This window comes from Chlamydotis macqueenii, chromosome Z (assembly GCF_036417535.1).
Source record: "Chlamydotis macqueenii isolate bChlMac1 chromosome Z, bChlMac1.mat, whole genome shotgun sequence".
Classification (NCBI taxonomy): domain Eukaryota; kingdom Metazoa; phylum Chordata; class Aves; order Otidiformes; family Otididae; genus Chlamydotis; species Chlamydotis macqueenii.
Genome location: NC_141593.1, coordinates 29155838 through 29173628, shown reverse-complemented (window position 1 = coordinate 29173628; position 17791 = coordinate 29155838). Strand labels below are relative to the sequence as shown.

Genomic DNA, 17791 nt, shown 5'->3' with positions numbered 1-17791 from the left:
TTCTACTTTCTAATGTACTATGCAACACATACTTTTCTTTCTGTTAATTTAAAACAACTATTTTAATCTTCCAGAGCTCATCCGGCTCTAAGGCACAGTTATAAAAACCCAATACTTTCAAAAGAAGCAAGAACATGTTTTTAAAATAACTCACCCTTATAGGCCAATTACTCTCTAGATACGTACTATGAATCTAAAAAAAAAAGAGAAAAACCAGAACCGCATAACTACATGTAGCATCATTAAAGCAGTGCTTAATTACAATGTTCTAAAGAGATGTGTACAATGTCCAAGTTTTTTCAAAACGTGGGCTTAAAGGTCTTTAATGTTGGGATTTCTTTTTAAAATACAATTATTTTCCCCCCACCCACCCCTCCAAAAACGGAGGCCGTTTTTAATACAAGAAATACAGAAATGCATTAACAATATACAACAGCTAATACTGTATTACAGATTAATAGTCACAATTTGCTCTTCTCTCCCCCTAGGTACTTCTCCTCCACCAGAACCTTTAATGGGAACATACAAATTTTGATAAACACAGCAATCAGGAGGGACTTCCAGTGTTGGGATGAAACCTCTAACCCCATGAGAAATACACACCAGCACATCCAAAAGCCTTGTTATGAGAGCCCTAGACTGGGATATGTAAAATTAAATCTTGATCCTGGATTCTTTATGTCACAATGGATGATACAATCCAGGTTAAAACTCCAGCCCTTGATCATATACAAGGCAGTTAAGTGCCCTCACTACCCAGTCACTGGCTGTTCTCATGGGTATGTTGCTCCCCACAGTAATTCCAACTCCGTTAGTTGTACTCCTACATAGAATGAGGAGGTCCCACTCCTACGGCAGTTTCAGAAGACAGAAGAGCTACCTGGCCAGCTAAAGTGGAAATTCAACAGTACATAGAACCTGACATGTATGCCTAGAGTCAAATACTGTTAATAATTCACGTACTATGTGAAAAACAGAATCTTGGGAATCTTCCAAAAACTTTTATTTAGAAAAATATCTTCCAATTCAGGTGTGGAAGAACACACACTAGAATTACAAATTAAAAGTTATTTAATTTTTCCTATGTATTAGAGAGAAAATAGATTCTGTACCATTGCTACCCTTGGAAATAATTTCTCCTTTGCAAGCTTGATATGTGAAGTTTTAATTACATGCTTAAATAGATGCCTGCCATCTAAGATTGCCTGAAAATACAGTCCAAAGACTGTATTCATCAGTTGAGTATGCTTAAAGCAATTTCCATAAATAACAGAACAAATCCCTAAGGGATATCTTGCATGTGGCATTTACTGTCCCTTTCAAAGCATAACTACTCCCTCCCTGAAGTAAAAAAAGACATTTAGATTTTTTTTGTTGTCTAGGATGAAAATTCATAGCCACAAGGCTGAAATGGCCAACATTCCTTTACCGTTTGGCAATAAGAAAAAGCTGTACCAGGGGAAACCCAAGCGGCAATAAAAAGGCAGTGAACTCATACCAGAGGAAAAGGGTATGGCAGTGAGTGATAAGATCAGTCCTACAAACTCTCACAAGCACAAAGCACATATGGGCAACCAGCAACAATTACCTGTACAACATGCCAATGCCTGTGTCCTAGTAAAGTGCTTAAACCCTGAGAATCTAAACTGCCATCTGAAAATGAGCCTCGTTCCCTCATAGGCTTGTGTTCAGAGTGTGCTGAAGTATTTCTGGGACTCTGAGCCTGCGTTGCATCTCCACAGTTCAAATACAAGCGATCTTCTCCTTGAAGAAGGACTTGTTCCTGGTTACTCTACATTCAAAAGAAAACAACAAAAAAAAAAAAAAAAAAACAAAAGCAACTTTGAATTCTATGTACAGAAAACAAAGGAAAATATGTGATCAATATAGTAACAAGTTATACGTAAACAATATGAAAAATAAGCATTAAGGCAGTTCTCAGTTTTTGTATCACTATGTACTAGTGATACAAAAGGTTTTATGTTACAGTACTGCATAGCAGTATTTTCAAAGTACTATTTTAAAAGCTCTATGATAAAAAGGAAGACCAATCTGATGGCTGCAAAAGAGACTTAAAACCTGATAAGAGAGTAACTCAGAGGTCACCTGAAAACTCCAAATATGCCCTAAAATAATGATATATTTATCAACAAAAAACTTACCATACAAGGATTAACAGTGAGTGCACTCTTGATGAAATGAAACTGCAGAATACCAAATTGGCGAGCTTCATTATTAGCATCTCTTTCAGGCTTCATGTTTGAAGAAGCATTCTCATCAATAACCCACAGATGATAGCCTTCTGATCCCCAGGTCTGAAGGTAAAAGCATACTAATAATAAAAACCCCAAACCAACACTATATGTTCTCAGAAAATAAGAATTAAAGAAGCTTACTGTAACTGGTCTTATGATAGACATGAGCCTGGTAAAAAAATCACACAGCTTGGTATTTTAAAATGTATCATCTTAGGAACCAGAAGTAACTCATAGAAGTAAAATCCACAAGGAATAGTAAGAATCTCACTTAAATTATTTTCTTCTTTATGTAAAAAATGTTGATTAAATTAAAAATAACTATGCAAGACAACCAGATAAGTAATGAATAAAGCAACTAACAAAAAAAAACACAAGCAGAATCAGGTATGAAAAAATCCTGATCCCTAAAAGTACACTGGCTGTTGTTCATTGAAATTCTGAGACCACTGAATTTAATCTTTGGGTTTTTTTTAAAAGGTACATTGTACTGCCCTTGCAAATATGTAAATAACCTCAGGATGCATTTTTAGAATTGTCAATCTTCAGAGCAACTAGGCCATATATAAACAAAATCAAATGTTTTAGAAGTACTGCACAAAATTCATCATAGTTTGTAAAAGAGGCCTTGAAGATTGTGTTTTATATTTATCAACATCCACTGATTTGACAGAAATTGCAGGACTTCATGTTAATCAGTTTGTGTTAAAACAGCATCAGTTAAGTTTATCCAGAGTTCATAGTCTCAGTTAAGCTACTTCCACAGCCAAAGGTATGCTAGTAATTTTAGGCAAATAATTAAGTTTACAATTATTGTCAGTTTGTGTTTCACTGTACTCTGAAATACAGCACCAGATTTATAAAAAAAAAAGAAAAAAGAGATTAAGGAAAAACAAAAGTGTTCATTCTTAAGTGTTTGTGTTAAGTCAGCCTACACTCTGCATCAAAATTGCTTCCCTAAGAAAAAACAAACATCATTATCATAGGAGACTCCCTTCTAGAGAGAATAGAAGGCCCAACATGCAGACCAGACCAACATCTTTCGGAAATCTGCTGCCTCCCTGGGGCCAGGGTTAAAGATGTGAAGAGAAAGTTTCCTACCCTGGTACAGCCCTCAGATTATTATTTATTATTCATTTTTCAGGGAGGCAGCAATGAAGTTGCAACAGGAGGTCTGAGGGCAATCAAGGGAGATTTGGGATGACTGGTTAAGGCATCAGGAGCACAAGTAGGGTTCTCCTCTGTCCTTCCAATTGAATGGTGATGACAGAGTTAAATGTTTATGGGTAAGAATCGGGGGGAAGGCCAACAAGGCAGATATGGTGGGAGTCTGCTATAGACCATCCAACCAGAATGAAGAGGCAGATGAAATATTCTGTAAGAAGCTGGGAGAAGTCTCACAATTGCTAGCCCTTGTTCTCGTGGGGGACTTCAACTTACCAGATGTCTGCTGGAAATACAACACAGCAGAGAAGAAACAGTCCAGGATGTTCCTGGAGTGTGTGGACAGTAACTACCTGACACAGCTGGTGAGAGAGCCAAATAGGGGAGGTGCCCCACTGGGCCTGTTGTTTGCAAACAAAGAAGGACTTGTGGGTGATGTGATGATTGGAGGCCGTCTTGGGCACAGCAAGCATGAAATGAGTAGGGAAGTGATCATGCCCCTGTACTCAGCACTGGTGAGGCCACACCGCAAACACTGCATGCAGTTTTGGGCCCCCCAGTACGAGAAGGATGTTGAGTTGCTGGAGCGCGTCCACAGAAGAGCAACAAAGTTGGCGAGAGGTCTGGAGCACAAGTCTTATGAGGAGCAGCTGAGGGAACTGGGATTGTTTAGTCTGGAGAAGAGAAGGCTGAGGGGAGACCTCATTGCTCTATACAACTACTTGAAAGGAGGTTGCAGGGAGATGGGTGTCGGTCTCTTCTTCCAAATAACGTGTGATAGCACAAGAGGAAATGGCCTCAAGTTGCAGCAGCAGAGGTTTAGCTGGATATTAGGAAAAACTACTGAAAGAGCGGTCGGGCACTGGAACAGGCTGCCCAAGGAAGTGGTGGAGTCACCATCTCTGGAGGTGTTCAAAGAACGTGTAGACATGGCACTTCAAGACACGGTTTAGTAGGCATGGTGGTGTTAGGTTGACAGTTGGACTTGATAATCTTGGAGGTCTTTACCAACCTTAATGATTCTATGATTCTATGATTTTTGATTCTTGGAGAAGTAAGGAGAAAGGTCAGCAGAACTGCTACATTGGACTTCCAGAGGGCAGACTTTGGCCTGTTTAGGAGCCTGGTTGACAGACTCCCTTGGGTGGCAGTTCTGAAGGGCAAAGGAGCCGAGAAGGCTGGACATTCTTCAAGAAGAAAGGAGCAGGTCCTGCCTATGTGCCAAAGGATGAGTCAGTGGGGAAGACAACCAGGCTGGCTGAACAGAGAGCTTTGGCTGGAACTCAGGAAAAAAAGGAGAGTTTATGACCTTTGGAAGAAGGGGCAGGCAGCTCAGGAGGACTACAAGAATGTCGTGAGGCTACATAGGGAAAATATTAGAAGGGCCAAAGCCCAGTGAGAACTTAATCTGGCTACTGCTGTATAAGATAATAAAAAAAAAGTTTCTGTAAATACAGTAGCAACAAAAGGAGGGATAAGAAGAATCTCAATCCTTTATTGGATGCAGGGGGAAACAGTGACAAAGGACAAGGAAAAGGCTGAAGTACTTAATGCCTTGTTTGCCTCAGTCTTTAATAGTAAGACCAATTGTTCTCTGAGTACCCAGCCCCCTGAGCTGCAAGACCGGGAGCAGAATGAAGCCCGCAAAATCCAAGGGGAGGTGGTTAGCGACCTGCTACACCACTTAGACTCACGCAAGTCTCTGGGGCTGGATGGGATCCACCCAAGCATACTGAGAGAGCTGGCTGCAGTGCTCACCAAGCCACTTTCCATCACTTATCAGCAGTCTTGGCTACACAGGGAGGTCCCAGTTGACTGCAGGTTAGCAAACGTGCCCGTGCCCTGGAAGGAGGACCCGGAGAACTATAGGCCTGTCAGTCTGACCTTGGTGCCAGGGAAGGTTATGGTGCAGATCATCTTGAATGCCATCACATGACACATACAGGACAACCAGGTGATCAGGCCCAGTCGGCACAGGTTTAGGAAAGGCAGGTCCCGCTTGACTAACCTGATCTCCTTCTATGACAAGGTGACCCACTTAGCAGATGAGGGAAAGGCTGTGGAAGTTGTCTACCTGGACTTTAGTGAAGCCTTTGACACCATTTCCCACAGCACTCTCCTAGAGAAGCTGGCTGCTCGTGGTTTGGGTAAGTGTAGTCTTCGCTGGGTAAAAAAACAGCTGGATGGCTGAGCCTAAAGAGTTGTGGTGAATGGACTTAAATCCAACTAGCAGCTGGTCACCAGCTGTGTTCCCCAGAGCTCAGTACTGGGGCCAGTTCTGTTTAGTATCTTTAGCAATGATCTGGACGACAGCATCAAGTGCACCCTCAATCAGTTTGCAGAGAACACCAAATTGGGCAAGAATGTCAACCTGCTTGACAGTAGGAAGGCTCTGTAGAGGGAATCTGGACAGGCTGGATCGATGGGCTGAGGCCAGCTGTATGAGGTTCAACAGGGCTGAGTGCAGGGTTCTGCACTTGTGTCACAACAACACCCTGCAATGCTACAGGCTTGGGGAAGAGTGGCTGGAAAGCTGTCTGGCAGAGAAGGACCTCAGAGTGCTGGTCTACAGCTGGCTGAAGATGAGCCAGCAGTGTGCCCAGAGGCCAAGAAGGCCAACAGCATTCTGGCTTGTATCAGGAACAGTGTGGCCAGCAGGAGTAGGGAAGTGATCGTGCCCTTGTACTCGGCACTGATGAGGTGGCACCTCAAATACTGTGTTCAGTTTTGGGCCCCTCAGTACAAGAAGGACGCTGAGTTACTGGAGTATGTCCAGAGAAAGGCAATGAAGGTGAGGAGTCTGGAGCACAAGTCTCAGGAAGAGTGGCTGAGGGAACTGAGGTAGTTTAGTTTGGAGAAAAGGAGGCTGAGGGGAGACCTTATCACTCTTTACAACTACCTGAAAGGAGGTTGCAGTGTTGGTCTGTTCTCCCAGGTAACAAGCGACAGGACAAGAGGAAATGGCCTCAAGTTGCGTCAGGGGAGGTTTAGATTGGATATTAGGGAACAGTTTTTCACTGAAAGGGTTATCAAGCATTGGAACAGGCTGCCCAGGGAAGTGATTGAGTCCCCATCCCTGGAGGTATTTAAAAGATGTGTAGATGTGGTGCTTAGGGACATGGTTTAGTGGTGGGCGTCACAGTGTTAGGTTAACAGTTGGACTTCATGATCTTGAAGGTCTTTTCCAAACTATACAATTCTATGATTTGATGTACACTTCATGATCAGGCACACACATGGCAGGAGGGAAATTACCTGTCCCCTTTTCCCTCTTCCTTCAATACAACATTGGTGTTAGGAACTGTAGTAAAGGCATTTTGCTCTTTAAAACTAATAAAGCTAAAATAAGCCAGTTTGATTTTCTCAAAATCTATTTCACTAAAAATAACTGAAAAAAATAACAGACGTCCTATTACAGTACTTTTACATTGATATTTACCATAGAACTGATCTTTAGAGGGTCTTTTTTGGCACCATCAGAGTAATATCTAAAAAACAGAGCAGAACAAGTTTGAGTTTGGAAGTAACTTCATCAAAATAAGAAATTATCTTTGCATTGTTATATTATTCTATATTGAACCTCACCTCAAACTATAAAGCCTATTTGACCCATGACACTGCATAAAAGACAATGCAATTGTCAGATGTCTAGCATAAACTGTTTGAACTGTGATTTCTAGATGTAAGCACATTTTCAGAAGAAATATACTGGCACTGAGGAAATTTTACTATTTGTCTGCTAAAGCCTGCCTTTAGGGTAATTTGCTTTTATGGCCAAAAAGACCACTACAAAAAGAAAATAATGCATTTTCATGTATAGTCAAATGACTCTCCTAAATATTATTCCATTATTCCAATATTTAAGGAATAATAATGGAAAAATATTTTTAAAAGCTAAGTCAGAGAATCAGTTTCTAATGAAATGCTTTTAATTAGAAAACCAAAATTTTCTAATAAATAATTTTACAATTTAATTAAAGATACTCACGCAAAATCACCTCCTAAAGTACAGATAAGCTGAGCGCCAAAAACACTCCATAAGGACAAGCCTCCACATTCCCAGGTCACCATCACAACACAGCTATCAGGCGACCATCTGATTAGTTTAACAGGTCCTGTTTTATTCCAAATATCTGTTTAAAAACAGACAATAAAATACCATGTGAAAAACATCAAATGTCCTTCAACTGCTTTCACCCTAAGAGTAGAAAGAAAAATATATGGAAATAAATATTTAGTTTTTCAATTAGCTTGTTTGCTGCATTCATCAAAGTGACCCAATCTCAAAATGAATACGCAGCAAATTAAGAATTTGTGTTTTCTTTCCAATACATATTTGGTTTCATAGGAAACTAAGAATACATGTAAACAGGCCAGAAACACACTGTGCTATGACACAACCATAGAACTGCAATTATGGTTAAACGATTTTTAGAACAAAATATTATTTTATAGTCACCCTTGAAACCTCTTCCTTTGGCACTTAGCACAACTGTGAAACTCTTATTTACAGATTTAGGCTTTTTTTTTTTTTTTTAAACCTAATATGCAGTTGAGGATGCAATTTACCCATTTTATATGTTCTTCACTCTCAAGCCCACAATACTCATCACTGCTACACAAAAAATTCCACTGACCCTTTGTTCACTGCAGTTCAGGAGGGTGCTGGATTACTCAGTTTTTTTTCTGTACCCTACATGTCAGTTGTTTCAAGTGAATTCACACCTCTATTATATTAATTATCGGTTTTGACAATAATCTCTCATTTTCTCAGGTGAGTAACGGAAAAGCAATCTCAAGACTACATGTGGGAACTACTAAGATCTGCAGCATTTAAAAAGGAACAACCAGAAGCAGCACTATCTGTACACAGTTAACTCAGATTCAGATTTAGGAAAAAAAAAAAAACAAACAACACCAGACCGTCACATATGAAACACATCCAAAAGTCAGTTACAAGCAAGCAGCTAAAAGAACAAATATGCAAGGGTAAATTACTATAAACATGCAGAAGTAAATACTAATCTCATCAGCAATGATGCAAACAACAAATAGTTGTTAACTAGCCAAAAATATTCTTTATTACCCTAAAAACAGCTGGAAAATTCTAGCAATAAAAGTAGCTCACCAGGATATTGTTTTGGTGTCAGCTCCAATTTATGAGAAAACTGCATGGCGCCAGTGGTGGTATCTATTGTATAAACCTGCACAGAGCCGCTGTAGAGAAGTTACATATGCTTTAGACTACAGACCATTTGTATTTCTCATCAGGTTCAAGAGGTTACTAAAAGTTGCTTTTTTCTTCACCAATATTACATTTATCTAGAACAGAAACACTGTTCAATGCACAAAGAACTTTATGAAAAAAAATTATAAGATACTTTCCAGAAGGCGTTGGAAGACTGAAAATACCAGTACTATAATAACCAATGTACTAAGACTATTTCATTTTCTGAAAATACATACACACACATAATTCACATATATTTATGGCTTACAACTGCAAGACAATCCAAGAGGGAAGTCAGTATTTACTCAGTGCTGAAGTTTTATCAGGAGTGTACTAATGCACACCAAGATCAGTGAATTATAGTAACTATTCCCATTTCAGAGGCAAACACCAACACACTGCATTATTATTACAACCAAAACCACTATTTCTTAATAAGACAGTTGAAGACTAAACCACCCAGGTATTTTAAAATTACCTAAAAAACAAATAAAATACAACTTTTTTTTTTTTTAAAAAAAAAAAAAAGCTGCACTCTAGACCAGTTAAAGCAGTATTATACACCAGGAACCGTTCTTGAAGGGGCAGTAGGCAAAACATCACAACTAAAAGCACTTATGCAACATTAATTTATAAATATTCACAGTTACTCGAACGGGCAATATTTTTCCTGATTAAATCAACATTTCACAGAGCATTTTCCCAGTCTAGTGCAAAGTACTGATTCTTGTCCAATGTTATTAGGATTAACTACTTAAAACTGACTTTAGAATCCTGCTTTGAGATTAACTGCGACAGCAACACTTTCCAATCCTTGCTTGTACAGTCAACTTTTTATTTTTTTTTCCACAGCTGAACAGCAAGCATCAATTTCAGTGGCAGTTCAAGGACATAATCATTTCTTTCTTCTTCCCTCTTACCTTCCTGAGAGAGCAGATTATACCATTTCTAGGAAGACTGATCATCTTCACAGCTCTTGCAACACAACTTGGGAAGAAGAAGCTAGTACTTAAGCTTTATAATGAAATCATTTCCCCCACATAAAACCAGCCTTACAAAACTTACTTGGCACATCCAAATGCCATTAGCCTGTACTTGTTATTTACTGCCACACAAGTTCCATCAATCACATCTTGTGCCCAAACACCATGGAGCTGCTGTAAAGAAAGGAATTAACAGAATTTTTGATTAAACAGTGCTTTTATTCATGATAGTCAGCTTCTACTCGTGGGCTACCCATGTACCCCATATTACAGATCTGCCAATTGACTTCCTTCACCTCAGGAAATTTCTATTGCAAATGTCAAGATTAACTGACATGGCTCAGATAAACAAAATCCAGTATATGTAAAACTGGTTTCATTGTTCTTAATAAAAATTACAGAAAGATGCCAGTATGTAAGGAAACTGTTTATCAGAACTCTGAATAATCAAAGCAAGTCAATACCTATAAGGCAAGAATATTCCTGATACGGCATAAAAATCAGTAGATAGTACTAAGGATGAAATAAAACAAGAAAATAAGTTCCTTTCTGCAACAGCTGAAATCGCAGATGTTTTAAGTGCGTGAAGGAGTTTGGGACAGACTACACAAATCCTTCTGGGTTTGTCCTTTGTCCTAATGACAAAATGTAGTACAGTTTGTAGGCTGAATTACAGGTAAGAAAACACCTAACTTGAAAAAGATTCCTTTTAAAAAAATTCTGAAGTATGCTTGTCACTATGAGAAAAGTTAGAATTGATTACAGCTGAGGGAAATCGCACATATGATACTTTGCTGTAGCAGAAACCACCTCTTATCACCCTATTTATAACTAGCAATAGGAAGCCTGTCACAGAGACAGTAAGACAACCTCATTACTATAATGACATTTTGAAGCAATAAACAAAAATTAAATCTGCTATCAATCATGCTCTCCCGTAGACAAGTACTAGCCCTAAAACAATACAGTTTAAATTATGGTATGAAATATACTCTTGTTCTTATGTTATCTCTTAAGCAGTTGCTAAATTTTAATTTCTTTGCAGCTGAACAGAATTTAAAGTAGAAAGGTAATTGAAATGCAGAGATCAGGGGAAAACACATTTATTGTAGAGTGCATGCTAGAAATACTAAAGGAAGTGTACCTCAGCAGTGAATCTACTTGACATTGGTGTAATGAAACCAATTCTGCCATCATTAAAAACAACAGCGAAACCATCAAGCGTGGCACAGTATTCCATATCTCTGATGTAAACATCTTCAAAGCCCAAAAATGAACCTGCTGAGAAAATACCAGTAATTTAAAAGTATGTCAACAGTGATATTGCAGGTCAACAGACTTTTCAGTTGTTTATTTACTACTTCACAGAAAAAACTAATTTAAACAGGCTGTTTTGTTCACATCTACAAAAGGCACATTTTTCTCATCTCTACTTGAGACCAGAGATAATATTTTATATTAGATAGTTAACTATTGTTGAAATACTACCATAAGCAATTAAAAAAAAACCCCAAAACCTACCTCGAGAAGACTGCAGGTCCACAGAAAATGGAACTGTACATAGGTTGATGGCCTTCCTTCCATTGATCATACCATCCCAGTGAACAAGATGGAGAAATCCATCAGCAGTAGCAACAAGTAGATCCTCTAACATGGACTGCAAACTAACAAACGTATATGTCATTCTCTAAAAAACTGCACCTCAAATCAATGTCACAGAAAAATCAATCAATGTAACAAACACCATATTACTGCCTCTTATAAGGAAGTATGTTGGGAAGTTACAACAAGTAAGTTACAAATTAAGTGCTTAAGTTCTGTAGAAAGTAAAGGTACCAACCTGACAAAATATGGTATACTATATGTCTCTATTTTTCTCCAGGAATGAGAGTCCATGAACACATCTGTATCGTTAAGAGTAATTGTTTAACTGGTATATGAACTGCTGAAGATAATTTTAATGCTTTTGACTAAACATAAGACATGACTGCCAACGATCAATTATTCATCTATCCTAGAAAATTACCAATATTGTCTAGGCTGTAAGTAATCCACAACACTTTCGAACCTGTAGTTTAAGTAGGTATTTGACTTCTCTAAATCCTTCTCCAAACATCTCCAAAATTTCTGAAAACTACTGTTAATCTATTTGCATGCACATACCAACACACAGCTTCCCAGGAAGGCTTTTTCCAGTATATACTGCATTTCTCCCAACATCTATTTTCTTCTATGGGGCCTCTTCCCAAACTGCACTTTGTTACTTTTCCACCTCACTCCAACACTATATAGTTTTGCCAACATTTCACACACACTTATTTAGGATGTTCAAAGCTTATTTATAGAGAAGGTAATCACCACAAAAAAGAGACGTAAACAAAAAGTTTTTCCAGGATGAAGAGGGACCCTCTGCAGGCACCTGGAGAAATGCTGAAATGCTACATGTAGTTTTGCACATATGTACCTATTGTCTCCATGAAATCTCTGATCCATACTTTGAGCCCAAGGACACACACATTTAAAGTAACATAATGTCATACTGAACATATATGTGGTATATATTTCTATTTGCCAAAAGTATCAGTATAGTCAAGCACAGAAAGAAAGAATTATTAAACAGCAATATACTTTCTCAGCTCCTTAGACTTACTATTAGTAACTGTTAGTTCTTACGATTAATAAGTCTAAAAACTTCCTAGAAGTTTTTTTCCAACCATTTTCCCCTTCACTTTTTAACAAGTAATTGTTGTACGCAGAAAAATTCTTAAAACCTGATTACTGAGCATACCTTGTGATAGAGGCTTGCAGGTCCAGCACTTTCTTCATTTCTAGATTTAATGATGGAGCACATTGTTCTTCCTTATAATGTGGGGTTCCCTTCAGATGTGGGCTTCCTCTAAAATAAAAAAGAAATACTACAATTGAAACAATATGACCCTCAAAAGAGGTAAGAGTTACTGACTTACATTCCCGTGGGGTTTTTTTCCCCTATATATACACACACTAGACATGCATGTGCAACCTGCCACAAGCAGCACTTGGTACCTAGGATATAATTTCAGTGTAAAAAGTTTAGTCATATGATCCTATGTGCCTATAAAGAGTATGTAAGCAAAAGAAGGCAACGAACAGAAAAGGAACATTACAACAGCTGTGTAGCCCATCTTAATCATCCCAAAATAAGTTATACATATTAATGCAAATTCTGATTCAAATCAGATGGTAGTCAACTGTTTCTATTAATTAAATATGTGTTGAATTATTAAATATCTCTAATTCATTCTTTGCTGAGAGGCATTACAGATATTACAGACTGTAAAATGCTCATGTTTCTTCAGTTCCTTTTCCCAGATCAATGTTTATACTATTAATTCAGCATGCATAACCCAACAGGTAGATATTTATTGAAGTAATTCATAAGAACATATCTCCCTGTAGCAAATTAACAACAAACCTAAGATCTATTAAGAAAAGAGATGACCGAGCACCAGCTCTCTTCCTTTAAAGAGACCATTGCACAATAACAATTTCTAGATGTAGAAAGCTTTCAATTTTAATTCTTCTAATTTTAAATTTCACATGTCACTCATGAAATGCAGTTATTTTAAAATTCAATAGAGCATCATTAAAGTATTCCTTATGTGTCTGGGTTATCAGATGTGTCATGCATTTCACTAATATTTTTTAAAAATGAAAACTGACGTATAATCCGGAGTATTGTAATATGTAATCCAGTTCATCCATGTCATGAGCATTATGCTAGTAAATAAAGCAAACTATGTATGAAACAGGCACTGCAGACAAGTTACAGTTTAGTAGAAATTAATTAGTCAGAAACAATAGATACGTACTCAAACCTATGTAGTCTTTACCTGGACTAACAACTAACAAAACAATACTTAAATTTTACATCAGAGTAGCCAATGCAACTGGCTACTAGCCTAAGACATGGCAGAAACCGCAGCAGCTGCTATTTTCGATAAGTTTGACGCCACAAGGATGCCTCAATCTCTTTCCTGCCTTGGTTATCTCAGTTGATCTAAGCGGCTTAATTCCATTACAGTTTTATAGCAAAACACAAAATTTATATCTGTTATTCTTTGATGGATATTACATCTTTTCTTATGCAGCAAGGACAAAGATATATGGCCAGCTAAGGTAAGACCAAGGCAACCTTTCACATTCTGGAGTTAGCACATGGAAATAGTAACATCTTTCCAGAACAAAACAATGGTGACCATGAAGGATTATAGCAAAAAATGAGAAAAATTACTCTAAGGTTAATCTACTACCCACACATGGCAATTCACATAAACATTATTAGAATGTTTGTTTTGCATTTCAAAAGAAAATTAATTATTAAATACAGCTGTCTTAGGAAAGACTAGCCCTTCACAGATGCTATCTATCATGGGCTGACAGGAGGCCTGAAAAAATTTTTAAAAGGTGACTAGTTAATACTAGCATTGTGAGATTGTCAGGTTGTTTACACAGTAAATGACACTGCATTTCTTGAAGTTTATGAAGCCAAATCTACCTGATTTGGCCTAGTATTTTTTAGAGTCAGGGTTTTCTCACATAAAAAAAAAAAAAAGCATCATACAGGATTAACTTCTTCCAATTTCTGTGTCACTATCTGTAATGCAGCATCCTTTGGGCTGGAGAAACACTTGAAAAACCCCAGTGTTTGGAGACATGCCTTTCAACCCATGTAGACACACAAGTCCAGATAACGTACTCCCAAGCAAGACAAAATGACTCTGGGTTATCAAGAATTAATGGTACAACTGACTCTTGTAAGCAAACAACTAAAACGGAGAGAAAAGGGTTGTATAATTTGTAAATGTTCCTGTTATGTACATATAACATGCCTATTGTAACTGACTGAGGTACATAACCAAGTATAAACACGGTGTTTCTGCACAGCCCAAACTATAAAGTCAGAATGGGAACAAACATGCTTTTGCTGGAAGAGAAATTTCACGTCTCCATGTGGGCAGACTTCTTTTTCTTTAAACATCTTTGATAAAAATAGTTTGCAAGAATATTTTAATATTTTCAGCTTCATGAGCTAGTTTTAGCAAATGTGTTACCATCTGTGGAGTATATATTTTTCCACTGAGGCACTATCATCATGAGTGACACTTCAAAAATGTCAGTATTCTAATTCATTGCCTGTGATTATCTCAAATTCATTGATTCAAAAAGAAACCTTTAAAGGTGAAAAGAGGCCACAATCGAAACCACACTGCATTCATACAGTCCACATCTGCATGAGTCAGCTTTACTAGTTAAGTTACTTTGACCTTTAAATGAAGAATGCGCGCTGCTGATGGCAGCAGGAAAGAATGTTTGGTCTGGGTTGCCACATCAGCATCTGCTACCGTTGTAGCCAAATTTTAAGTAACTTACTTTTGCACAAGAACTGAGAGGAACAGACACATTCCAGTGATCAAACAGCTGCATGTGGAAAAAAATATAATTACTTCACCTCTGTTCATACGGTATCTGCTAACGTAACAATCGGTGAATCAAATCTCCTAACACTCAGAACTGAGAGAAATCTCCCACTACATCTGCAATCCATGAAAATCCCAAACATGGAAAGATTAGGAACACCAGGCTGTTCTTTTTTTTAAAGATAGAATACCTTTTATGATGAAATGTCAGATCTTGAATCGAAGATAAAGGTGTATGTTTTAAATCACCAGGTTCATTCTCTGTTCCTGTTTACCATGTCATCACTGTATGCTTGCTCACAGAAAACAGAGCACCTTATAAGGTGTAACAAAATGTCTTTCAGATGTTGAAAGCCTATGCAACTGTATCTCATGAATCACCTTTTAAATATCAGGAACGAGTAACCGTAAATGTAAGTCCACCTTAAGGGCTTGCCCTCTTTCTCCAGACTCCAGTTCTCTAAACTTTCCCCACGTTAACCTTCGCCTGCTGTTCAGTTTTAACCTGACTTCTCCAGAATGAAAGAGGAGCCTACAAATAAGTGAACTGCTAAAATTCTTAGCATCAAGTCATAAGTTTTTGTATTCATTTAATCTTCTCACAGGGGAATAACTGGCTCTGGAAGTAATACCTTGATTCTGTTAGAAGAAAAAACTGTAAATTGAAACTATGACGCAAGATGCAACAATGAGAGAATGGAGATGTGTATTTAAACCCTTCTCGCTCCCCCTACCCCCGCAAAGAACCCCCACCAACAAACCTTAAGCACCCTAGATTCAAGACAGAGGTAGCACCATGCAAAAACATAGCCATCTAGCCTCCCCTGAACAGGGATGAAGAATTTCCTTGGAGTTTGTTATCTGGGGAGAGGGGAGGTTCAAGGAGGAAACAGGACACCAGCCAGCTAATTTTTCTAGCAGCACAGTACTGCACTTGGATCCTCCACTACATGAACAGCAGTTCTGTGATACAGCATGATCCACACGCAAAACCTCACTCCAGATAGAGCTACACGGACACAGATCAGCAAAAGCTGGACAAACAAAAATTTAAAGAGTCTATGCAAAACAACTATAAAGAATGAATAAGGGTTTAGAAAAGTAATTCTTAGTACAGCCTTTTCTACCCTATTGAGTAATAACAGTTTTCTGTGGTTTGAGAATAGAAATAACTAGCTAGCATACTAATCAACTATTCATGTAAAAAAGCTAAATGGTTTACCAAATTTTTATTCCAGTTGCAAAGATTTCTTGATGACATTTTAAACCTCCTGAATCACGTCAAGGCCTAGCAAGTGTCATAATGGTTAACACAAATTCTACAGCTAATCTGGTTCTAAAAATACATTTCCCAACCAATGCCAAAATCAACTTACAGAGAAAACCACAGTTAAATTTTAGCAAAAGCTTAATTCTGAACAAAAATTTAGTAAGTTAATTAACTGTACACCTCATTAGTTATTTTTGCAGAGTTTAAAGTTCAAAACATCCATACACAATAATCTCAAGTCTGCTGAATCAGAAAAAAAATCCCCACTGATGAGGTAATTTATGGCACCTATAAATCATCTTGCTATAGAAAAGGAAAAAGCTTTGAAAAGTGCCATAAAGAGTAGGACAGGAATATAGTAATCAAACCTATATGCAACAATACAGCATTGTAAACCAGGATATAAACATAACTTGTTCACGGGTCCTTATTGGTCAGAAAACATATTCAATTTTTAAAGCATTTTCAGGTACTTAAAAACCTACAGTCTTATTCTAAATTTACACAACATTCTTATTGCTTCCCCCCACTCCTTCCCACCCCAAGGCTCCACTTGAGGATATGGAAAAATCTGAGGCAAAAGAATCTCCAATTATCACATTTAGTTTATTAGTCATATAAAGTTTTTTAGGTTTTGTCTTTTTTAAAGGCAAAATATCCTCAGCATTAAGTCATCACACATTATCTACTCAAGTGACAAGTCTTAAGTTACTCTCCTTGCCAAAACTCTAAACAGAAGTAACTAACAGTTCTGTACAGAGAAGTCTCTACTGTGATGGTGTTACACATTCTCTTCACTGTGGAATAAAGGAATATCTGTACAAATTCCTTTAGCAGCTTCTCAAGAAAATATTACCCTACCTTGCCACAGCTTACAAAGCTACAGGCTTGCTTGTATGCACTGCGATTTATTCTTAAGTGTATCACAGGTGGAGATTAATTTTATTTTACAGTTCAATTATCTTACGATGTATATGTTTTCTTCGTTTTAATCTTGTAATGACTTTCATAACATTGTGGTAAAATCGGACTGAACAAATTGAAGCGGGACTTTGTACTTGTGTTCACTGCAGGAAAGTACCCCAGAATGTGGGCTAATGTCCAATACTGATTCTCTTCCAAGTCTGCTCTGAACTGGAGCAAAGTCTCTAAGAGCTGGAATGAAGCTCCAGCCTATTCTGGCTCAATTTCTCAATTTAAAAAAACAAAAACCAAACAAAAAAAAAACACCAAAAAAAACCCCCAAACAAACAAACAAAAAAAAACCACAAAAAAAACCAATAAAAACCCCCCAAACAAACAAAAAAACCCACAAAAACCAACAAAAACCCCCCAAAACAAAAAAAAAAAACAAAAAGAAAACCATCAAAAAAAAAAAAAAAACAAAAACAAAACAGAAAAAAAAAAGAAAAACAAAAAAACACACAATT

At 37.6% G+C, this 17791-nt stretch overlaps 1 protein-coding gene across 8 annotated transcripts in view; it reads right to left on the bottom strand.

Moving 5' to 3' along the window:
- RIC1 (RIC1 partner of RAB6A GEF complex) overlaps nucleotides 1–17791 on the bottom strand; it is a 55597-nt gene that overhangs the window by 14415 nt on the left and 23391 nt on the right. For 6 of the 8 annotated variants that reach the window (XM_086770180.1, XM_086770183.1, XM_086770186.1 and 3 more), the window contains 10 exons: nucleotides 12421–12528; nucleotides 11154–11296; nucleotides 10777–10913; nucleotides 9715–9806; nucleotides 8548–8636; nucleotides 7408–7552; nucleotides 6859–6907; nucleotides 2163–2315; nucleotides 1589–1792; nucleotides 155–193 (listed from right to left, as the gene is read on the bottom strand). In XM_086770180.1, coding sequence (XP_086626306.1) covers nucleotides 155–193; nucleotides 1589–1792; nucleotides 2163–2315; nucleotides 6859–6907; nucleotides 7408–7552; nucleotides 8548–8636; nucleotides 9715–9806; nucleotides 10777–10913; nucleotides 11154–11296; nucleotides 12421–12528 — 1159 coding nt within the window. The remainder of the gene's footprint in view (nucleotides 1–154; nucleotides 194–1588; nucleotides 1793–2162; nucleotides 2316–6858; nucleotides 6908–7407; nucleotides 7553–8547; nucleotides 8637–9714; nucleotides 9807–10776; nucleotides 10914–11153; nucleotides 11297–12420; nucleotides 12529–17791) is intronic. The other 2 variants (XM_086770182.1, XM_086770181.1) reach the window with 2 other exon arrangements.